Here is a 24,468-nt window from a genome sequence, read left to right on the forward strand (position 1 = left end):
CTCCACCACACCTGGCCTCCAGCATTCCCCCCAGGGGTCTGAGCCACACGCCAACTTGGCTATTCACTGATTTTGGTTCTCTGGACCCTCTGTGAACTTCATCTCAGACCATCCCACTTCCTTGCCATTGCAAAGCAGAATGCTTCTCCTCTGCTCTTGACCCTATGCTCCTGTTGATGTGCCCACATCGCTGTCCACACATCACAGGCCCCCAGTTCAAAACCCAGTGTTCCTACCTTGATGGCCCATAGCCCAGGGTGCTCAGGCTTAAAGGCTACAACCTTGGCTGAGTCTGGAATGCTGAGGAGAACATTGAGACCCTCGTCTGTCTGCAGAATCCTCCCTGTGGAAACCCCAGAGGCTGTTCAGTCCTCAGTCCCTTCCCGTGGTACCTGCGACCCCCCCTTGTCTCCAAGAACCCAGAGCCTCCCAACAGCAGCCTCAAGTTCTCAGGGTACCGACAAAAGTTGTCATCATTTTAATTCCCCACTGGTTGGTGGCCACCAGCCTTTGCTTTACCACCACCAGAAGTGACCGCTCTACCCCAACATGGCGTCCCCCATTTCCTCATCAATGGAGCCTTGGGTCTGAACCCCCTGCTTCCATTGCCTTGTGTGTGTGTGTGTGTGTGTTGTACATATTCACATGGATATGTGTGTCTGTGGGTGCATGTATACATATGTGTGAAGGCCAGAGGTCAACATTTGATGTTGTGCCGGAGAGCTTTAATGTCAACTTGACACACCTGGGTTGAGGGAGCCTCAACTAGGGAATCGCCTCCATTGGAGTGGCCTGTGGCCATGTCTGTGGGGTATTTTCTTGACTGTTGAGTGATGTGGGAGGGCCCAGCCCACTGTGGGTAGTGCCACCCCTGGGCAGGTGGGCCTGTGTTGCATAAGAAAGCAGGCTGAGCAGGGGCCAGAGGAGCAAGGCAGTAAGCAGCATTCCTCCATGGCCTGTGCTCCAGCTCCTGCCTCCAGGTTCCTGCCCTGAGTTCCTGCCTTGGGCTCCCGGATGAACTGTGACCGGGGAGATGTAAGCTAAATAAACACTTCCCTCCCAAGCTGGCAGTGTTCAGAGTGTTTTGTCACAGCAATGAAGGCGAACTAGAACAGGTGTCTTCCCCAAGCACTTTCTACACCTATTTATCTCTTTCCTGTGCCAGGTCTCTCACTGAACCCGTTGTTCATTGGTTTGACTGGGCTGGCTGGTCAAAGAGCCCCAGGGATCTGCCTATCTCCACACCCCTCAGCACTGGCATTATAGACATAAGCCCCCACCCAGATTCAGGTCTTTATATTTGCACTGCAGGCACCTTACTGAGTGACCGTCTCCCCACCCGCCTTCCCATGGCCTCTTTCTGTTCCATCCTGGGCTTCTGGCTCAGTCTTGGATTCAAAGAAGAGGCCATCCCTGGGACATGTACCCAGTGGGTCCCGGACTTCAATCTCAGGCCCTGGGCCGCTCAGTGAGATGGTGACCTCCTTCAGGCTGGGGTCGAAAGGGATTCTCCACATGTGCTCGCCTTCCTCCTCATGGTCTGCAGACAGCAGGTGTACCTTGGAGGCCTGGATCGCTGACTCTACCCACTTTAGCACCTGGAAGAATAGGAGAAGTTAATCCAGTGGGAGTCCCCAGGGTTTAACATGTCTGGCCACATGATACAGGTCTCTAGCTTCTAGCTGTGTGAAAAATCCACCCTCCTCTGTGGGCCCAGGGTAATAATCAAGTTGTTCAGGTCTCCACAGACATGTATTGGCCACTGTCTATACCAGGCCTGATTCACTCATTTCTACCCTCCTGGCTCCTGTGAATTCCAAACTTTGATGCCTGCATCCAGATGACTCTGTGCAGGGAAGGAGCAAGACCACTTCCTCATCTTCTGTCTCAGGCCTCCATGAGGAAGCCCTTGAGGCCTCCTGTGCAGAGTCCACCTGGGAGATCTGGGATTCCATCCCTATGTAGTGGGCCTCAGGATGCTCCTAACAGAGTGTTGGCCCTCTAAGCAGGACTGTGAGGGCCTGAGGTAGATTTTTATCTTGTAAACGGGAGGGAGACCATGAATAATAATCAACAACTTTTTTTCTGTTACATATTAATTTATTCACTTGGGAAATAGCGATTTTATGGAATTTATAGAAAGGAGAGGGGAGGGGAGGAGAGGGAAGGGGAGGGGAGGTATATAATCAAACAGACTAAGTGAACTTTTGCACTGTACGGTCAGGGATGTGGCTCGGTCAGTCGAGTGTTTGCCTAGCATGCTTGCAGCCCTGGGTTTGATCCTTACTTGAAGCAGTAAAGCCTCAAACCACAACAGTTCAGGAAAGAGCTTAATGGGACTCCTGCATTTTGATAGGGATGGTCTCAGAGGCCAGAGTATCTCTCCTGAGGAGAAGGAGCCTTCTTGGAAGAATGCCCTCTGCTAACTGTGGAAGGAATGATGCAATTAGGAAATCATCATCTCAAAATTCCTAATGAAATAATCGTTTTGGGCAAAGATCCTCAGTGGATGCTGAAACCACAAGATGAGAGATTGATGAGAACTAGATGTCTGCACAGAGCCAGAGTGTCATCCCACAGGCACTGGAGTCAAAGCTGGAGGTGGAGGGACATGGACTTGCCCTACAGAGAGCTGTCACCACTGCGACCAGCAACCCAACTTGTCATCAGCAGCAGTAGAGCAATGAGGTGCTGTTTGTCACTTGATGTCATGCAAAGTAGTCACAGCACCAACCTACCCAGACCTAACCATTCTGGATTAGGCAGGAAGTAAGAAACAAGGGGAGGTGTTGATGACACCCTGAGGAAACAACTGGACGATTCTAGAACATGGAACAGAGCAGAGTCTCTTCAGTTAGTGTCATAACAAAGAGCAGATGGCTCCAGATTTAAGGGGATTTGACAGACACAGCAGCCAATTGAAATAGACAGCTGGTTAAATCCAGATATATAAAAGCTCTTAAGAGGCTATTGTAAGGGGCTGGGGAGATGGCTCGGTGGATAAATTTCTTGCCACAAAAGCATGAGGACCAAAGTTTGGATCCCCAGCACCCATGTAAAAAGCTGGCTGGGCTTGGTGACCCACCTGTAATCCCAGTGCTTGGGAGGTAGAGACAGGGATCCAGGGGTGAGCTGGCTAGCTAGCAAAACTAACAAATCAGTAAGTTCCATGCTCAGCAGGAGACCCTGCCTTAATAAACACAGTGGTCGAGTTGTCAGCTGTGACCTGATGTCAACTTTGGACCTGCACACACATGAACACGCATACACACATGCATGCATTCCATATACACATGCAAAAAAAGAGACGAGACATTTTGAGGCAATTAGGAAAATTCAAGCTTGGATCCGGTATTAGAACACAACAGAAATGTTTACTCATTACATTAGATACTACTATAGGTTATGGGGATAAAGTGAGGGACTGGGACTGGCATTCAGTAGTAGAGCAAGCATGCAAGACACCCTGAGTCATCCCCGGCATCCAAAAATAAAAACAAATAATCCATTCTAAATTATTTACAAAGTGCCGCAATTCAGCAAAACCCAGAGGGATAGATTAAGCAAGAAAAAGAGTCAACGATTGTAGACTTACTCCTGAATTCCTTTTCACTTTTGTCTACCTTGGAAATTTCTCATAGTGATTTTGAAAAATAAAAGTCATTTAAAAAATGACAAGTATGCCGTGACTTTATCATACACCTGGACCTGACAGTTGCTTACCGTCAGTCAACTGGAATGCTGTCTGAAAAAGGCAAAGTTCTGTGATGGATTAGCAATGTCTGCCATGGATATGGACAGAAGACAGTGACCTACATGCTACCTGTTGGCCATTCTGGCCCTCGCACACAGTCCCACAGTTCTGCCTACCATGTAACCTTGCACAGAAGGGAAAGGAATTGGAAAGCCTGCCTGATTTTCAGAAACTGAGTATGTTGTATTCACACAGAGCTAGAGCATATGTTGTAAGACCAGTTATCACCGGATAAGAATTCAACATTCCTTTTTTTTTTTCCTTCTTCTACTTGGAGCTCCTTCTTTCTGTTTATGCCTAGTTTTTGGAGAAATGTGTCTCTTGAAGAGGCTCCACCTGTCCTGGGTGAGGACTGGACAACATTCCCTGTCCACATGGGGGAGGATGGAAGGAAGACAGCACCAAAGATTCCCAGCCTTAGAGGTGGACAGGAGTCAGCGGAGCCAGGGTGCCAGTGCCGATGGAGGGGAAGAAGGGCATAGGCCCACTGCCCATTCCTCGAGGCTTCTTAGTGGGAAGAGAGGGATGGTGGCGGAGCAGACCTGCCAGCAGGCGATGGCACCCCGGGGTTACAATCACCCAGACAAGTCACTGTGTTGCAAGGGCCACTGTAAGCCATTCTAGACTGTTCTGATGGAGAGCAGATGCCCCGAAGTTTAGGCTACTAAGACACAGAGAGAGGGTTGGGATACGGACAGCACCCTAGTGACCCTAGCATGAGGCAGCCTGCCCTGGTCTTTGGGGGGAGTGTGACCCTCTTGCTCACAGCACATCCAGACCACCCTGTAAGGCCAAGCTCAGGGTCAAGGGCTTCTAGACCTGGTGATGCCTCCAGAGCTCCAGAACCTTCAGAGCACAGCGCCTTCATTAAGCAAGCACAGTGTTTATTTGGTGAGCCCGATGGCTTCCAGATGTCTGTGGGGCAGGGCCTGGGAGCCAGCCATGTGCTGGCCCTGGCTCTGGTCGTTGATAGAGAAGGAAGGAAAAAAATCTGGCCTTGCTACACTAGGGCCAGAAGGCTGCTGCCGGGCCCTTGGTGGTGATAAATCATCCCCAGAGGCCCTCCCAAGACACTCTGACAGCAAGGGCAGTTGAGGGGATTAGAAGGAGGAGCATGAAGAGGGCTCATCGCTGTAGACTGGAAAACTGAGGGCTCGGCCTGGAACCACAGAGGCAGCACCCCATCCCAAGGCTCTGCACTTTGCCAGCTGGGCTCCCCAGATGCTCTGCCCAGCTCTGCCTTGCTGAGGACTCTTTTGAGAAAATAGTCCTACTCCATAGGGGGCTTTGATAGACTGGGGAACAGGAGAAACCTCTAGTCCCACCAGAAGGCTGGGGTGCTTAGTCTGTCTTCCCAGGTCCTGGCACCACTACATCCACTCATCCTCCATCCTAGCTACCATCTCGCAAGGCAGAGGATCCTGCCAGCACAACTACGCACATAGGAGTCAGGGGGCAATTGCACCTCATGGAGTAAGTACTGGGCACAAGGTCCCCCTGCAGGCAGGTGGCAAAGCTGTGGTCTGTAGCCTGCATCTTGCCCCAGCAGCCAAAGCTTCAACCATTCCAGCACCCAGAGTGCTGCTGGGAAGGGTCTAAGATGAGGTCATTGATGGTTCTTCCTAATCTATTAATCAGAGGTAGGAGCCTCCCCACTCCCATGGTCATAGAAGGCAGGTCATCCCTCTACTAGTGGATTTGCACAGTTTAGGCAATTTTTCAGCTGTACTTGCTGCTGCTGGACAAGGGAGAGGTCCTGCCCCCCAGAACTGGCCGTGCTGGAGAGAGTGGTAGGGAGTAAAGGCAGTACCATGCAGGGGAAAGCAAGAGGCTTAGTGCTTTCCTGGAAAGACAGGGCAACTTCCCAGATGGGTTGCCCAGCTCTTCTTTCCCGTCTCCATCCTGTCACCCTCCCTCATTGTCAGGTCCAGCGGCAGCACGGATTACTGAGCATGGAGCCAAGCCTGTGGGTAGCACTCTGGGGCACGGGAATTCTTGGTCCCATCCAGATCTTGATTTAAAAACGCACACTTTGGGGCTGGTGAGATGGCTCAGCGGTTAAGAACACGTGTTCTTGCAGAAGATCCGGGTTCGAATCCCAGCACCCACATGGCAGCTAAAAACTGTTGGTAACTCCAGTCCCAGGGGATCCGACAGCCTCTTCTGACCTCCACAGGCATTGCATGCAGGCATTGCACGACACGGGTGCACTTACCCACATGCAGCCAATACATGCATACACATAAAATAAAAATAAATAATTTTTTTAAAGTTTTAAAAATGCACACTTTAAGCCCAGTACTTGGGAGGCAGAGGCAGGTGGATCTCTGTGAGATCAAGGTCAGCCTGGTCTACATATCGAGTTCCAGACCAATTGGGGCTATAAGGAGACCCTTTTTAAAAAAAAAAAAAAAAAAAAAAAAAAATGTGCACCTTGGAACTGGAGAAATGGCTCAGAAGGTAAAAGTGCTTGCTGTGCAAGCATGAGGACCTGAGTTCAAATATCCAGCACCCACATGAAAGTTGGAAGCAGTGGTATAGAGCTATAACCCAGAGCCAGGGTTGGGGGTCAGTAGGAGATCCCTGGAGCTCACCAGCCAGCCAATCTAGCTGAAATACTGAGCTTCAAGTTCAGTGAAAGGCCTTGTCTCAAAAAACAAGCTGAAGAGAGATTAAGGAAGACATCCAAGGTCAGTCAGCCTCTGGCCTCCACATCCACACATGCACGTGCACCTACAAGTGAACGCGAACATACAGTACACCACACATCCACACACCACAAGAAATGCAGACCTTGTGACAAATCCAAGGCCACACTGTTTGCCCCCAATATAGTCTCCTGTCTATGCCAGAGAGTTAGAGCTCAAAGTCCCTTGCCAAAAAGACTCCTCACCCTCCCTAAGTTACCCTGAAACTAACTCCCAAAGGGGCCCCTACAACCTGTGAGGCCAAATTCACAATCAGAAGGAGCTAAGTACTCTAAAAGCCCCTTGGCTCCAAGTGGCTGCCTGGTCTTTGCTGGTACATGCAGCAGGTGCTTAATAAATGAGTGTAACAGAGAACGCAGAGCACGTCGCTGTTGCTGCACAGGATATACTTTGGGAAGGACAAAGGGCTCACTTCACATGTACAGGTTGGGAGTCTTTGAAACTTCTGTGGAGGGCTTCTCCCAGCTAAAGCCCCGCTACCCTGACTCCCCTAGGGGATGACCACAGCCTTGGCTGCCCCAGCCACTTTCCCAGGCTTGCTGAGTGTCTGGAACATCTGGGAGGGGCCAGACCCAAATCATGAGGAGCTCCGTACCCAGGAACATCCTACCCACCACTCAGCGCAGCCTAACCCAGTCACCGATGGTCTTACAAAGCAATAGTCTCACTGCAGAAAAGAGATGGGCTCGTCTTCGTGCCTGGAGCGAGGGGTCCATGAGCAGTCCTCAGCAACCTGCCTTCCCTCTCTGGGTCTGATTTGCCCCTGTGGAACTGAGTGTCTCCGCCCAAAGCAGGAACCAAGCTGTCCCACCACTCTGAAATGTCTCCCACCCTCACGTGGGGCTCAACGCCAGGAGAGGCTGACAAGCCAGAAAATAAAGCCTGCTATGTCACAGAGGAGCATAAACGCCATCTGTCAACAGGGAGCCAAGGCACGCTAATCTAAACACAGCCCCAGAGACTGGTCCTCTCAGCTCATAAATATACAGCTCACAAAACCAGTCCCGGAGGTCACAGTCCGCCTCTGAGACAATACCTCCCTCCTGGAGGGCAGCAGGCACTGGGACCCCATGAACCTGAGGAGAGGTGGCCAGCAATTGGCCAGTATCAGGACAGCAGGGAAGATGCCTGGTGAACACTGGGCTTAGTGAATCCAACTCTGGAACCTGAGGCCACGGAGTCAAGTGAGTCCCAAACAAAGTTCCCAGCATCCCAGACCCAACTTGGTGTGCCCTCGCACCAGCCTCCAGTGAGGGCCCAGACTCTGACTTAGAATCTGAAGTGACCTCACATTTACCCTTTTGCCAGAGTTTGTCAGGCTCTGACCCCACTGTGGGGCCAGGGCAGCAACCCAGGGTGCCTCTCAAGCCTCGGCCTCTTGACCTTTGTGGTGTCTCCCAAATACCTGCCTTGGGGGTGTGGAGATGACTTCAGTAGGCAAAGCCTGGGAGTGGGCATTCAGTGCTGCTCAGCAGCTCAATCACCAGGCAAAGGCCCCAGTGTACAAGACCCAACATCCTTGCTGAGCAGTTCAGAGCAGGCATTCTGCGGGGAAGGGGCTCACCTCCGCCACCTGTTGCTTGTCCAGCTGGAACACCTGCCCAGAGCTGGTGGAGGCAATCTCCTCATAGGCCAGGTAACCAGGATGGGTGCGGTCACCACAGTCCCCCGTCAGCACAAAAACCACCTGGAAGATGACAAAACAAGCCTGGCTTATGACTTCCTGAGCTGCCTACTCCATCAGGGATAAGAGAACCCCAACCAGGATGGAGTGGCATGGGGAGGGCCCTTTCCATGGCAGCAGTGAAAGTGCCCCGGAGATGGGGATCAAGAACTGATGCAAGGGACTGGAGCACTGCAAAAGCAGAGGACCCAGGTTCGAATCCCAGCGCCCACATGGTGGCTAACAACCATCTGTAACTCCAGTTTCAAGGGAGTCTGACTCCCTCTTCTGACTTCTGTGGGCATTGCACACATGGGTGCATTTGCATACCTGCAAGCAATATACTCATATACATAAAATAAAAAAATAAAAATAAGTAAAATAAAAATTAAAAAAGCAAGAGCCAGAAGTCACAATGTATGACTCTGACACAGGGACAGGGGTAAGTGAGCTGCAGGAACCAGGACAGAGGCAACGCCAGTACTGGGAAGGATTGCATAGACTTCGAAAGAATGTAAAATGAGGATGTTATGGGGTCTGTAGCAAGAGCAAGCCTCACCAGGGAGGCAGGAGCCCAGAGCTGGGCCCAGGGCTGCAGGAGAGAAGCTCCAGTAGGGCCTAACACTGCCTCCTCTGGCCCCAAAGTGGCCGCCCATCCCAGGCCCCACAGCGGCCCCTCACCTGCGACTGCTTGAGCTGCAGGAGCCTCAGAAGCTCCTCCTTCCTGTGGTAGTCCTTGGCGCGGGCATCCGAGAAGACGTAGATGAAGGACCCGGGGTTGGCAACCTCCACGGCAGCCTTGATGGCCCCAACACTCATCTCTGGGCAGTCGCCACCTCCCTGGAAGGTCAGGACACGTCAGTGGCTGTGACCCACCTCCTCCTCACAGGACCAGCCCAGAGAGACCTCTAACACCAGTGGAAGCTGGGAGTCATCTCAAATCGCCCCAATGTTTCCCATCCGAGGGTTAGGCTGTGGTTCCAGACTGGCCCTTCCAGCACCTGTCCTGTTGTGGCATGGTGGCGCACACCTTTAGTCCCAGCACTTGGGTGGCAGAGGCAGGTGGATCTCTGTGGGTTCAAGACCAGTCTGGTCTACCTAGCGAGTTCAAGGCCAACTGGAGCTACAGGGAGACCCTGGAAAAAGTGGTATCCATTCTGTTCCCTGTGTGATTTACAGTCCCAGCCTGTGGAACATGTGGAATACAGGGATGGAGCAGCTGAAGTACCAGCAAGCCCTGTACAAGTGTGTGTGTGTGTGTGTGTGTGTGTGTGTGTGTGTCTGTACGTGTGTACGTGCACACCTGTGTGGGTATTCATGCCTGTGTTGATGAGTATCTATGGCGGTCACAGCTCAACTTTGGGTGTCTTCCTCAATCTCTTCCCACTTTATTTTTTTCAGGCAGGGTCTCTCACTGAACCTAGAGCTCACTGACCCTGCTAGGCTGGCCAGACAGCAAGCCCCAGGGACCCTCCTGTTTCTGCCTCCTCAGTGCTGGGATCACAAGCATTCATCACCATGCCCAGCATTTCGCATATTTGTTGGTTTTAATTTTGTTTATTTAGTTTTTTTTAAATGTGTGTGAGTGTGTTGCCGCATGTATGCAAGTGCACCCAGGCAGTCAGCGCCCACAGAGGCCAGAAGAAGGTGTTAGATTCCCTGGCACTGGAGTTATAGATGGTTGTGAGCTGCCACGTGGGTGCTGGGAACTGAACCCTGGTTCTCTGCAAAAGCAGCCAGTGTTCTTAACTGCTGAGCCGCCTCTCCATCTCCTTTGTTTGTTGTTTGTTTGTTTGTTTTTAGGCAAAGTCTCACCATCTAGGCTAGGGTGAGCGCCATGTGGGTGCTGGGAACTGAACCCTGGTTCTCTGCAAAAGCAGCCAGTGCTCTTAACTGCTGAGCCGCCTCTCCATCCCCTTTGTTTGTTGTTTGTTTGTTTGTTTGTTTTTAGGCAAAGTCTCACCATCTAGGCTAGGGTGAGACTTTCAAGGTGGCCTTCAACTCACAAGAGATCAGCCTGGCTCTGACTCCAAAGTACTGGGATTAACAGTGTGCACCACCAGGCCAGGCTAAACCCAGCTTTTTATATGGATGCCAGTGTGGCAGGCACTACCGACTGAGCCATTTCCCCCAGTTCCCAAGTGTTTAATTACCAGGGTGGGTCGGGAGGCACTGTAGACAGCCCCAAGCAGCCCTGTTACAGCCAAGGCTTAAGGGTAAAGGTGCAGACTGGAGTAGGGTGAGTGGAACAAGAGGACAGACTCAGAAGTTGCCTCTACAGCCCTCCGTGCCCTGGTGTCAGTCCCCCAGGACTCCCACCCTCCCTGCCTCGCAGCGCGCTGAGCTTTTGTGTGACAGGGACATGTTTGCAACAGCCTGCGACAGCGGAATCCGACTCCTTGAAGCAAGCCTCCACTGGCTCATCCAAGGACTCATGGTTATCCAGTGCTGTGCTGAGGCTCCATCCTGGCCCTGGAGGATCCAGCAGAGAAGCCCCCACCTGTGGAGTCTCTGCTTTCAGACAGCTGGCCGCCTCAGAGAGCCTCAGCAGTCAGGGAAAGGACAAATTCTAGACCCAGGTGTTCCATGAGGAAGAGCCATCCAAACACCCGTTGACATGTGACTCAGGCTCAGGCGCGGCTTAGAGGACCGAACTGAGTTGTCTCTCAAGCTCTTGGGCTTCCATACATACCATCAACGGGATCAAAATCTCCCCCTCACTCATTCACTAAATAGCACCTACCATGCCCCCAGCATGGGGCTCTGGAAGTCGATTGCTTCATTGAATGAAGAAAAGAGTTCCATGGGTAAGGCCTCCATTGCCCAAAGCTGGGGTACAGGCCACATGCTGAGCTGAGGGGGAGGGCAGGAAGGGAGGAGGCCGCCATCCTGGGTGGGACAAAGATCTTGGGCTCTGTCATGAATGGCAAGAAAAACAAAGAGGGTAAACAGCCCACCTGAACGTAGAGTTCTCTCAGCTCCCTCTGGAACACCACTGGGTCTGCCGTGAGGGTCACCGGGCCAATATCTGTGGGAAGAGAGAGACCCAGATGGGCACAGCTACCGGCAGGGCTCTGAGCAGGGCTCCAAGACCCAAGGAACCTAGTCCCTTGTCCCAATAGCTGTCCAAGCCTCCCCTAAAAGCCCCCCCACTCTACCATCCCACCCACTCTCATTCTTGGCGAGAAAGGGATGCTGGGAAAACATACAACAGCAAACAGATGCTGGATTCTGGAACACACGGCACACAGCCAACGTTAAGCACAAAGGTTCCGGGAAACTCCATCTGTACACGGGAATGAGCCGCCAGGAAAAGCCACAGATCGACTGTGTCGGACATCGGAAGGCGACGTGGGGCAGCTGGGCAGCCCCTCCAGTGCCAGTGGGAACTAAAAACCGCTCCACCATTATGGAAGATGACACATTTCGGAAAGGCCAAATGTGCGCCTCTCATAGATCAGTCATCCCACCTTAGCTATTTACGCAAGAGCATGAAAACACTTGTGTTTGCAAAGGCTCCTGGTCACGTGTAGGCAGCAATCATGGGGCCAGATTGGAGGTAAAGTCCTTGAACCCTAGACACTGCCTCACCAAGACAGTCCATCCTGGTTGTTAACTGAATCCACTGACAACTTAAGACAGCAACAGAATGACCAATGGGCAGTCAACGTATACAGCATGGATACCGCGGGCACAGAGGGATAATGACTTGTTTCCTAGAAAGGACAGGACAAGATGGTGTGACGCTCCATCATGCACCTTAGGAGTTGTTTCTAGAACTGAAGGTGTAGAAAATGAGGTTTCAGATAAAAGGGGACAACTGCGATCAGTTCCCAGACTCAGCCAAAAAAAAAAACCCAAACAGATGCAATTACCAAGCCAGGCCAGATCATGGACGGATCTTACACACACAATGCCGTGCTAAGGAAACCAGGGTTGGGAGAACATGTTTGTGGTGGTTTGAATGAAAAACTGTCGCCCTAGGCTCAGGTATTTGAATCCTCAGTATCCAGTTGGTGGGGCTATTTGGAAAGTCATGGAATCTTCAGGAGATGTGGCCTTGCTGGAGGGAGTGTGTCACTGGGGGCGGGCTTTGAGAGCTCATAACCTCACCCTGCTTCTAATTTGCTCTCCCTACTTCCTGTTTGCAATAGAAGATGTGAGCTCTCAGCTTCCTGCTCAAGCCACCTGCTGCCAAGCCACCCCTCCCATAACACACTCTCCCTCTAGAGCCATGAGCCAAAATAAGTTGCTGTGGGTCATGGTGTTTTATCTCAACAACAGAAAAGTAACACAACATTCCACACAGAACCATTTATAGGAAGTCAGAACAGGAAGTGCCTGTGGGGTGGAGGAGGAACTTGGGTTGTAAGAAGGGGCAAAGGGAACAGCTGAGGGGACAGTTGTGGTCCGGATCCCACCATGAGTTGGAGTTGCACGGTATATCGTTGTCCTGGGCACACAGCTAAGATTTGCTCATTCCAGATTCTGTGGATTTAAAATATTTCCGCATCCATGGTGCCTGGTGACGAGACTGGAACCCTCACAGGCTATGCAGCTGTGTCCACCACCGGAATTTTGCAAGGTGGTGTGGCCATCAGATTTCTTAAGAAAGCAACTTATTTTGAGTCCTTGATTGAATGCTAATGATGGACTATTTTTGGTTTAGGAATTCCAAATTCCAGTCACCCTACAAAACATCCACACTGGGCAACAAGCAGCAGACCTCAGTGCTTAGAAAATGGAAGCCAGGGACCGGAGAGATAGCTCAGTAATTAAAAGCACTGGCTGCTCTTGTAGAGGACCCAGGTTCAGTTCCCAGCCCCCACATAGCAGCTAATAACCATCTATAACTCCAGTTCCAGGGGATCCAACACCTTCTTCTGATCTCTGTGAGCACTGTATGCATAAGAGCATTTACATACATGCAGGCAAACACTCATACACATAAAATAAAAATAAATTTTAAAAAATAAAGAAGAGAAGACAACATTCACCCCAATGATCACAAACTTGGCCGTCTTTCACGTATGCCACCCAGCTGCCTTCAGGGCTGCTGTGGCTGCTACCACCAACTGTCTTAGTTCAGCTTCTGTAGTTATAACAGAACACCTGACACTGGCTGATTTGTCAAGAAGGAAGGTTAGGTTTATTAGAGCGTAGCTTCTCCTGGCCTGCTGCCCCTCTGGTCTCTATCTATCATGTCCCACACCTCCCTCTTGTGCTCCAGCCTCTGTCCAGTCTTCCTGTCTGCATCTTTTTCTCTGCACTCTACCCTAACAGATCAGCTTCAGTCTAGTATCAACACCCTCAGCTGACAACCTCACACAGATATGACTGGCTTCCTGCCACAGGACCTCTCAGAGCTCAGTTCAATCCTAAGCCTTGATTTCTCCAAGGCTTATCAAAACATCATCCTTCCTACCCAATAGCCAGCCCCGTATGAGTGTTTTGCCTATGTATGTATATACCTGTGTCATGCAATGCCTGCAGAGGCCAGAAGAGGGAGTCAGTCTATAACTCCCAGAACTGGAGTTACAGATGGTTGTTAGCTGTCACAGTGGTACTGGAACCAAAGCCGGGTCCTCTGCTAGAGCAACTTGTACTCTTAACCACTGAGCAGTCTCCCCAGTGCCTCTAACGTCATTTTTAATGACTACAAAGTATTTGCTTTGTATAAATGTCTAAGAATGGCCTTGGCCCACCCCACGCTACTCTGTTTCCCATTTTTTACCCACAGAAGCAGCTTGCCCCGCAGCCTTAGGCTATATTTCCACTGTCTAGGCCTTCAGCAGAGGCACCTGAAAAGATTTTGCAACAGAGGCTGGGGATGTAGCTCAGGGGTAGGGCACCTACCTAGCGTGATCAAGGCCCTGGGTTCAATTCTCCAAAGGTAATACTGCATACAGAGGCAGTGACTTCCTATGAGTCCACTCCTGACCACATGAGAAGCCAGGCCAGCAGCCCCTGCTCGGGGCTCTGTGCATCCTCCTGGGGTGGGGGTGGGGATTGTTCCTCCTTCCAAATAGCAAGTGAGGGGTTGATTTTTTTTCGTGGTTCTATTTGGCAAGATCAAATGTCGGTCATCTATAGTGATTTCCTCTAATGCTTTTTTCCCTTTTTTCTCTATCTGTTTGGTTTTTTATATTTATTTATTTATTATGTGTGCATGTGTGCCACCGCATGCATGCGGAGGTCAGAAGACAACTTGCCTCCTCCTTCCAAATAGCAAGTGGGGGGTTGATTTTTTTTCGTGGTTCTATTTGGCAAGATCGAATGTCGGTCATCTATAGTGATTTCCTCTAATGCTTTTTTCCCTTTTTTCTCTATCTGTTTGGTTTTTTATATTTATTTATTTATTATGTGTGCATGTGTGCCACCGCATGCATGCGGAGGTCAGAAGACAACTTGCAGGAGTTGGTTCTCTCCTTCCACCATGTGGATCCTTAGGGATCGAACTCGGTCATCAGGCTTGGTGTCAAATGCCTTTGCCCACCGAGCCGGCTCACTGGCCTTTGTTTTTTTTAAGTAATGCTTTCTCTCTCTTTTCTTCCTTTGTATATGTATGTGCGTGGTATGCATGTGTGTGCGCTTGTTCATATGTGTCTGGGTGCACATATGTGTGCATGTGTGTAGAGAGTACAGATCAACCTTGGCTGTCTCCCTTGATAGCTCTTCGCCTTATAGATTGAGGCAGGGTCTCTCAATCGAACCCAGAGCTCACTGATTCAGCTAGTCTACCTAGCCAGCTTGCTCTGAGGATCTCCTCTCTGCCCTCTGTGCGCTGGAATTACAGGTGGGCTGCCACACCCACCCAGCATTTACATGGGTGCTGGAGATGTGAACTCTGGTCCTTACATTTGCACAGCAAGAACTATTATCCATTGAACTGTCCCTTCAGTCATTTGTTTGTTTAAAGATACAATTTTATTTATATGCCACATGTTTGTGGGTACCTGCAGAAGCCAGAATAGGGCATCAGATCTCCTGGAGCTAGAGTTATAAGAGATTATGAGCCATCAGATGTGTGAACTGGGAACGGAACTCCAGTCCTCTGCAAGAGCAGCAAGAGCTCTTTGCCGGTGAGCCATCTCCCCAACCCTGTTTGTTTTTAACCACTTTACTAGAATGAGAATCCCATAGCCTGGGTAGGCCTGGGTTGTAGGGTGAGCTTCCTGGGCCCAACATCTAAGGCTCTGCCTTTCACTGCCCACGTTCTGGGAGAGTCCACCCTGCAGAAGAAGGTGCCTCTGGGAGACCAAGATGTTCTAGGGCAAGATCACTTCCCAAGATGCCAGGGAGGGGCTGGGTGCCCAGGGATTACCTGCGGCCCACCCAGCAGCTGTTCCAGCAGCAACAGAGATGGATACCACCCCATAATTAGTGAAGGCTGCTCGTGCCTTCTCTTGTCATCCCTGAGACACAGCACAGGGAGCGCTGGGCAGGGTGGCCACTCCAGACCCGGCTTCCAGCAGGACCCAGAGTGAGGAGTCATACAGGGGAGGCCATTGGGCTTGTTTCTCTGAGAATTCACCTGTGGGAGGAGTCATTAGGTTCCCTCCTTCTCCCCACTTTACCTTGCTAGGAACAGCTGACTCTGGATAAGAGGCCCCACCCACCTCACACGCCCCTCCTGACACAGGGAAGGTGCAGTCACCGATTTGCCTGGGTTCATTCTCCTGTTGCTGCCCCAGAACATCTGACACTAGCTGATTTATCGAGAACAGTGTATTTGGCTCACGGGTCGGAGGCTAAAGAGTCCAGGAGCATGGCACAGCATCTGCTGGGGCTCTGGGAGCGTCACGTGACAGAAGGAGAGCACACCACGTAGAGAGATTTGCATGAGGACGGGTGCCCCAGAGGAGCCCACACTCCAGACAGGGAGTGCCTTCCTAGAACTAACTCAGTCCAGCAAAAGCAGCATTAACTCATTTCTGAGGGTGAAGCCTTACTACCTAACTCTCCTTTACCCCACATTACCACATCAGGGAATTAAGTTTCCCCAACATCAGCTTTTGGGGGACATAGCCATGGCAGTGGTATTAACAATCATGGGGTTTTGTTGGAGTGGGTGTTTTGTTTTGGTTTGGCTTTTCTCTTTTGAGATGTGGCCACAGGTAGCCTAGGTGGGCTTTGAACTCATTATGTAGCCAAGGATGACCTTGAACTCCTGATCCACTTCTGCCTCCACCCCCTGAGTGCTGGGATTGTAAGCATGCACCACCTAACTCAGATTTTGCAGTGCTGGCGATGGAGCTGAGGGCTGTGTGCACGCTAGGCAAACGCTCTACCCACTGAGCCCCATCCCCAACACAATGGAGTCTACCATTAATATTATCCCCCAACTTTAATGATGACAGAATTGAGGCCCTGGAAGACAAAATGACCCAACCGAGGAATTACGACTAAGGAGCAGGATGATGCAGCCGGGATCTGAATCAGTCTGACCCCGGCTCCAGGCTGTCAACCGGGCTGCAGACTCTCAGAGCTCACTCCCTGGGCCTCACGGCTCCTGGAGGGGAAGAGGATTCGTGACCAAAGGGGGGCATCTGCCAAACAGCTGGGCAGATGTGGCGTGCAGCCCCTTAATGCTGGGCATGCCAGCCATGGAGATGATTAAGCTGGTGACCTTGGCTCCCCTCAGCTACCCTCCCTCATCTGAGCCCCAAGAACCTGGCCCAGGTCCATTGCTCCGCAGGAGGGATCTTCCACTTAGCACGGAAGGAAGGGCAGCAGCCCTTTGGAGCATGTGCGGGGCATACACAGTCCAGGTGCTGTGACCGCCCCTTGCCTGGCCCCATCGGTCCCAATGCAGATGGTCAGGACCGCGGCTGGGCCCTTTGGAGTCCAGTTGTAATGATCTCTCCCTCTTGTCAAGGACTCTTCCAGGATCTGTCCTACCCCCGTCCCCTCCCTTCTCCAGGTGGCACTTGAGTCCTAGAGTCAACTCTGAGCTACACACCCCTCCCCCACTTGCAGTGATCTCATTGGGTCCCCCACCCTGCCATCACCATGGGCAAATTACCCACCCTGTTCAGGACTCAATTGTCCCATCTCTAGGAGGCAGGGGCTCAAGAAAGTGACACCCAGCCTGAGTCTACCTCCGTCCCCTCCCTTCTCCAGGTGGCACTTGAGTCCTAGAGTCAATTCTGAGCTACACACCCCTCCCCCACTTGCAGTGATCTCATTGGGTCCCCCACCCTGCCATCACCATGGGCAAATTACCCACCCTGTTCAGGACTCAATTGTCCCATCTCTAGGAGGCAGGGGCTCAAGAAAGTGACACCCAGCCTGAGTCACGGTGATGCCCTTGAGGATCTCCCCAAATGAAAATAAGACAGGAACTACTGGGCAGGTGGCTCTATCCAAAGAGTCAAAATGGTCCTAGAACGTTCCTAGGCCCTCCTCGGTGTCCAGGCGTCCAGAAGTCAAATGTCCTCGACACCAGGGTCGCTTTCCTTGAGCACCAGTGGATCCCAGCTCGCTCTGTGCTATTCATTCAAGATGTGCTGGAGCTGCCACCCTGCTGGCCTCAGAGCTTCTGTCTCTGCTGTTCCCTGTGCCTGGGATGCTGTTCCCACTTCTACCTGACCCTTATCCACCCAGCCGGCACCTCAACTCAGGAATGCCAAAGCAGGAGTAACTTCTACAGGCCCAGAAATGCTGTGCTCTGGGCCTTTCTGGCCACACTGAGGTGTCATGGCAAACTGGCACCTTGCCTGGCCTGGGTAAGAAGATAACAAGTGTGTCAGGATCCCAAGGAGGATGACCCAGTCCTACACCCCAGTCCCTCAGGGTGCCTCCACTGTCAGACCCTGGTTGCCTCGCACTGCTCCCCCACCCCCAGATGCTCAGCCCATCCTCTCCTCTCTGGCATCCTTCCCTTGCAAAGCTCAAGCCTGGAAAACCTCTCGACAAGGCAGTGTTTGGTTCAGCCAGGTCACTCCTGTCTGGCTGACATGACATGAGCCAGGCTGGTCCCCAGGATGTGCTCAAGATTCACTTCCTCAATATGTGATTCCAAGTCAGGATGATGTGGCTGACAGCCCACAGGTGCCTGGCTCTCCAGTCTATGTGGAAAGGCGCCTGGAGTCAGACAAGGGAGGGAGGACTGCTGGGCTGGGGGGGTGGGGTGGTTCCTGAGCTAAGGGAGGGAAGACTCCTGGCCTCAGGTGGGGGGATTACCAGGCTAAATGGGGGGGGTCTCCTGGGCTAAGAGGGGAGAGGACTGTCACACTAAGAGAGTGAAGACCAGCAGGTCAAGGGGGTGAGTACTAATTATTTTTTACTTCAAGTGAGAAGCTGGTTAATAGCAAAGTCGCTGGTTGGGGGTGGGGCGGTAAAGACCATACACACACACACACACACACACACACACGTAGCTCCCACACATGCGGCGGAAGCACAAGCTGTCCAGCTGTGACTAGTTCTGAGGACTGAAGCATATTTTCCAATTCCCTGCATCCTCAGTGCCTCCTGCCCCACCACCACATCGTCCTTTAGATAATATGGCACCATCTGTCACCTATCAACTTAGGAATACATTCTTTTAAAATATTTTATTTATTATTTTGATTTTATGTGTATGAATGTGTTGCCTGCATGTATGTGAGGGCGCCCGTGCCGTGCAATGCCGCAGAGGTCAGAAGAGGGCTGCGGAGTCCGCTGGAACTGGAGTTAAGGATGGTTTGTAGCCGCCATGTGGGTGCTGGGATCGAACCCGGGTCCTCTGCAAGAGCCGTCAGCACTCTAAACCCCTGAGCCGTCTCTCCAGCCCCGCGATACATTCTTTTAGCGCTCTGAAAGGGAAGTGGCTAGTGAGAACACAGGTGAAACTCAGTCCCACTGGTTTACTGCAGAGGAACTGACAGCAACCTGCTTTGTATGGTGGGGACGGCTGAGTAAATGAAGAGCGTTTTCCCTGAGGTTTTCTCTGCAGCCGTCAAAAACGATTCCCAACACGGGACAAGAGTATGGTACAGCATCACATGGTCGCTGCAAAACACTCCGTGTGCTGTAACTTTAATCGTTAAGATTGGGGGCCAGAGAGATGGCTCGACAATTAAGAGCACTTGCTGCTCTTCCAGAGGACCTGTGACTCCAGTTTCAGAGATCTGACGCCCTCTTCTGGCTTCTGCAGGCCTTGCACACATGTGGTGCACTTACATGCAGGCAAAACACTTACACACATAAAATAAAAATAACAAATACAAATTAAGAGGGGCTGGTGGTTCATTCTTCTGAGGTTGACATTTTTCTGCCTGAGATGCAAACTTTCCAGTACACAAGTCCAGCAACTCATCCATGTTGGCGTCCATGGCGTTTTCATCCATACTGGCCAATGGCAACTGAGGCTTCAAAGCTTGATATCGATTCCTGTGGTTTCTAACATTTAAGAACCTAAAAGCACAATGAATACTGTAAGAAATTCTCCAGAGACATGCAGAGTTACAGGTGAAAAATTCTGAATTCATATCCAACACCAAAGTTTAGAAAATGAATAAGGCCACCGAGACAATTCAATGGGTAAAGGCACTTGCCACCAAGCCTGATGGCCCAAGTTCGACTCCTGGGACTCACATGGTGGAAGGAGAGAATGGACTCCTAAAGCTGTCCTTTGACCACCACATTCACACACACACACACACACACACACACACACACACACACACGTTAAAAAGAGTGTATACGTATCTGTTGGTTGGATGCATACATGTTACACACGTATGCACACATGCACATACACACAGAACCTGGAAGGGCAACAAAATATTCAACGTTTGCATTTCATGAGAGTTGTAGTATCAGAACATTTTCTAAATATGTATTAACTTTGGCTTTTGGATTTTGGTGCTAGGGATGGAACCCAGGGCCTGTGTGTGCTAAGTGTGAGCTCCACCCCCAACCCCAATTTGGCAGTTTTTGAAGGAAACAAATTATTAACTGGAAGACCTAAACCCAGAGCCAAAGCTTGACAAACAGCAGGAAAGGCTTCCCAGACTCTGAACATACTGAACTCAAACGCAAATCTCCCGCCCCAGAAACGGGAATGAGAAACCAGCTGTGTGTTAAAGAATAATCTACCATGACCATCAAGACTTAATGGAGGGATGTGGGAACAATACAAAGAGAAGGGGTTACATTCATAGGTCAATGGGAAAAGGAACTTGGAAGTATCTCAGCAAAAGCCAGAAGTCACCTGCTAAAATCAGCACCCACTCCCCAAACCCAGGAAGGATCTGGGATTTGTGTCTTTGTTTGTTCTCTCTTTTTTTTGGTCTTTTTGAGACAGGGTCTCCCTGTAGTCCCAGCTGACCTGAACTCACTATGTAGAACAAGCTGCCCTTGAACTCACAGAGATCCACCTGCCTCTGCCTCCCAAGTGCTGGGACTAAAGGAGTGTGCCACCACACCTGGCTTGTTTGTTTTCTTTTATTTTTAAAACATTTTGTTTATTTATTTATTTTATGTGTATGAGCATATTGCCTGTATGTATGTGAGTACACCATGGCCTGCAATGACCATGGCAGTCAGAAGAGGGTGTCAGATCCCCTGGAACTGGAGTTATAGATGGTGTTAGCCACCATGTGGGTGCTGGGAACCAAACCTGGGTCCTTCTGCAAGAGTAGCCAGTGCTCTTAACCACTGACCCATCTCTCCAGCCCCTCTTTTCTTCTGAGATGGGGGACTCGTGTAGCCTAGGCTAGCTTCAAATTCCCTCAGTAGTGGAGGATGACCTTGATCTTCTGAACTTTCTGCCTCCACCTCCCAGGTGCTCCCAGTTCTATGTGGTGCTGGGGATGGAACCCAGGGCTTCATGCATGCTAGGCAAGAGCTCTACCAACTGAGCCACATCCTCCAGCCCCACCATTGTGTTATTTTGCTTTTTATTTTGTTTTTGCTTTTTATTTATTAGGTGTTTCTTTTAGTTTGAATTCTGTGATTTTTGGCTTGGGGTATTGGAAATAAAAGTGTCATCCTTCACTTAATGATTAAAAAAATAAAACTCAAGTCCAGAGCCAGCATTCTATGACTTGGGATGTAGCTCTGGGTTTGAGTTCATGTTTACCATGTAGAAAGCCCCAGGTCTGATCTCCAGTACCAAGAAACAATAACCACCCACTAAAAGAAAGACTCAGTAAATGACACCACATCAGAAACAAGACAGGACAGGAAAGACGTCCCGTCACCACCTCTCTTTGGCACTGTTCTGAAATTCCAACAGATCCGTGATACAAGGCATTTGAGACAAGCTAAGTGGCTGATGGGAAAGAAAGACTGGAATTAGACACAATGTGTCTATCAACCCTGGAAACCCAAGACACTACAAAAATATTCATTTAAAGAAAAAACTTCAGGGACCGGAGAAGTGACTCGGAGTTAAAAGTTACAAGCACTGGCTGCTTTTGCAGAGGACTGGATTCGATTCCCAGCACCCACATGGTGGCTGACAGCCATCTGTAACTCCAGTTCCAGGAGATCCAGTGCCCTCTTCTGGTCTCCTTGAGCATTAAACAACATGGGTGTACTTACATATATGTAGGCAAAATACCCATACACATAAAATAAAAACAAATAGATCAAAAAAATGTTAAATTTTTAAAAGTTAGAAAGAAAATAAATGTATGAAAACAAATTGCTCTCCAACACCCTGGCGATACTGACTTGCAAAACAAATGACTTAGATAAAAACATTCAGGTCAAAACTGTAACACACACAAAAAAATAGAAGGGATTCAGAAACTATCTTAAAAGAAATGAATGGAACTTGGAGGGAAAACATTAAAAATCTTGGCTAAAGGCAGCATATGAACAGAGGAAGGGGCAGGCCCTAGGGGAGGTGAATTCTTTAAATGATAATTATTATCCAGTTCAAAATGTAACAAAATTCCAAGCAAAATCACAGTCAAACTTTTTGAGAAGTGAATAGAGATTTTCTATTAACTAATACTTCATCCAAAAGAAGAAATATTCCAGAATATTTTTAAATGAATATTAACTAAAAGGTGAGGGGCTGCCGGGCGTGGTGGCACATGCCTGTAATCCCAGCACTCGGAGGCAGAGGCAGGCGAATCTCTGTGAGTTCAAGGCCAGCCTGGTCTACGTAGTGAGTTCCAGGACAGCTGGGGCTACAGGGAGACCCTGTCTCAAAAAGACCGAAAAAAAAAAATGTGAAGGGCTTGGGATGCAGAGTTTATGCTTAGCAGGCATGGAGGACAGGCATGGTGGGGCTCCTTGTAATCCCAGCACTCAGAAACAAGGGAATCAGGAGTTCAAGGTCATCCTCCAATACACAGGGAGATGGAGGCTAGCCTAGGCTACATGAGACTCAACACAACAGCAAGGATAAATGAAGTTCTGGGTCCATCTCCAGTACCAAAAAATTTAAAAATGAAATTTTAAAATAGACTAAGGTGCTAATTTAAGTAACTTGGGAAATGAATGGAGTCTAGAAGACCCAAAAAGATACTCTGGGAGTAGAGACAGGAGGGTCGGAAGATCAAGATCACCCTCAACTACGCAGCAGGTCCAAGGGCAGCCCAGGCTACTGGAGACCCTGCTCAGCTCAGCCCTAGTTAATAAAGCTGTTTCCCATGGGGTTATGGGTTAACCGGTCTGAAACAATCTCTACACACACACTAGCACAGAAAGCCAGGTTTGTCACTATTGGAACAAGAAGTTAGAGATAAGCCACTTATGTTCGACTCAGCTCCATGTGGTAATAATTTAGCGTTGGAGACATTGCTATGATAGCATGTTTTCCTTGCTATAGATACAGCTGTGTGTTGGTTACTTTTCTTGTTGCTGGGATAAAACACCTACCAGAAGCAACGTAAGGAAAAAAGGGTGTATCTGGGCTCATGGTTTAAGAGACTGGAGTCCATCCCACCAGGAAGTTCACGGTGTGGGAAGTGTGCACTATGGGACAGGAAGTGACGGACGAGGAGTGCTCTGCCCAACTGGCTTCCCATGCTTCTTCTTTTACTCAGTCTGAGATCTGAGCTGAAGGGATATGCTGCCCACATGCAGGGTGGGTCTCCCCCTCAGTCAGTCCTCTCTGAAAACCTCCCCAACAAACACACCCAAAGGTGTGCCTCATTAATGTCCTGGGTGTTTCTTCATCTAGTCAAATGGACAACTGAAATTAACCTCTACAAGATAGTTATATCTAGAAACACTGGGGCTGGCAAAATGACTAGGTAGGCAAAGGCACTTGCTGCCAAGCCTGGCAACCTGAGTTCAAGCCCCAAGATCTAGATATTGGAAGGCAAGAACTGACTCTGGCAAGTTGCCTTCTGACCTCTGTGAGTGTGCCCACAAGTTTATACATTAAATAAATAAATAAATAAATAATATAATAAATATACCTTGTAAGGCACATCTAAGTCTGGCTCTCCCTTTCTTTGCCAGATAGTTTTGTTGTGCTTTGCAATCGCTATTATCTCAGGATCCCTATTATCATTGTGGTACTATGTGACTTCGGGGTATCTGATATGCCAAGTTGACATTTGGAGAGTCAAGAGAACGGACCCTGTCCCCATGGGTACAAACACACTTCAGGTAGGAAGGTCATCAACAACAACAAAAACCACCATGATGGAGCAAGTACAAGTGCAGCAGAGATTCAAATGCTCCCCTGATTGCTGGTCCAGCTTGGTCTCACAATAATGGTCTCTCACAGAGATGAGATTCAAAGCTCCAATTTTCATAACAAACACTTTTGGCTCCTGCTTGGCCTCCTGAAGAAAAATTCAGAAAAAAAAATTTAGCTTGCCTTCATACTTCCAAAAAAATCAGAGGACTAGAAGAGCAGTGCAAATACTCCATATGATCATATCGTACTGGATGTGTCATTGCCTGTCTGTACAAGTCTGCAGATCTACATCGAGTGACTCTAATGTAAAGCATTGACTTTGGGGGAGAATGATGTTTGGGTGCTGATTCATCAGTGCGTTGGCAGCAAGGGTACCACTCTGGTGGGGATGTTGGTAACAGGTGTAGCTATGTGGGGATGGAGGTGGATAGTATATGGGAGATGTCTTTCCTTCTTAATTTTTTAAAGGATTTATTTTTATTTATGTTTTATGTGTGTGTCTGCATGTTAGCATGTGCACATGTGTGCAGGTACCTGAGGAGGCCAGAAGAAGGTGTCAGATCCTCTGAAACTGAAATTATACCAGGTGGGTTCTGGGAGCCAAACCTAGGTCCTCTGCAAGAGCAGCAAGTGCTCTTAACTGATCGGCAATCTTTCCAGCCCATCTTCTCAGTTTTTCTACAAACCTAAAACTACTTTAAAATACAAGGTTTCTATTTTATTTTATTTATTTTTTATATTTTATTTT

General features: G+C 49.7%; 1 protein-coding gene across 1 annotated transcript in view; it reads right to left on the reverse strand.

The window, feature by feature from the left end:
• Hmcn2 (hemicentin 2) overlaps positions 1-24,468 on the reverse strand; it is a 173,908-nt gene that overhangs the window by 140,224 nt on the left and 9,216 nt on the right. Inside the window, exons 2-6 of the mRNA XM_017796457.1 lie at positions 11,083-11,153; positions 8,807-8,965; positions 8,027-8,149; positions 1,427-1,598; positions 237-343 (exon numbers count right to left, since the gene is read on the reverse strand). Of these exons, the coding sequence (XP_017651946.1) occupies positions 237-343; positions 1,427-1,598; positions 8,027-8,149; positions 8,807-8,965; positions 11,083-11,153 (632 nt within the window). The remainder of the gene's footprint in view (positions 1-236; positions 344-1,426; positions 1,599-8,026; positions 8,150-8,806; positions 8,966-11,082; positions 11,154-24,468) is intronic.

Source organism: Nannospalax galili, unplaced genomic scaffold (assembly GCF_000622305.1).
Source record: "Nannospalax galili isolate Female #2095 unplaced genomic scaffold, S.galili_v1.0 scaffold290, whole genome shotgun sequence".
Lineage (NCBI taxonomy): Eukaryota > Metazoa > Chordata > Mammalia > Rodentia > Spalacidae > Nannospalax > Nannospalax galili.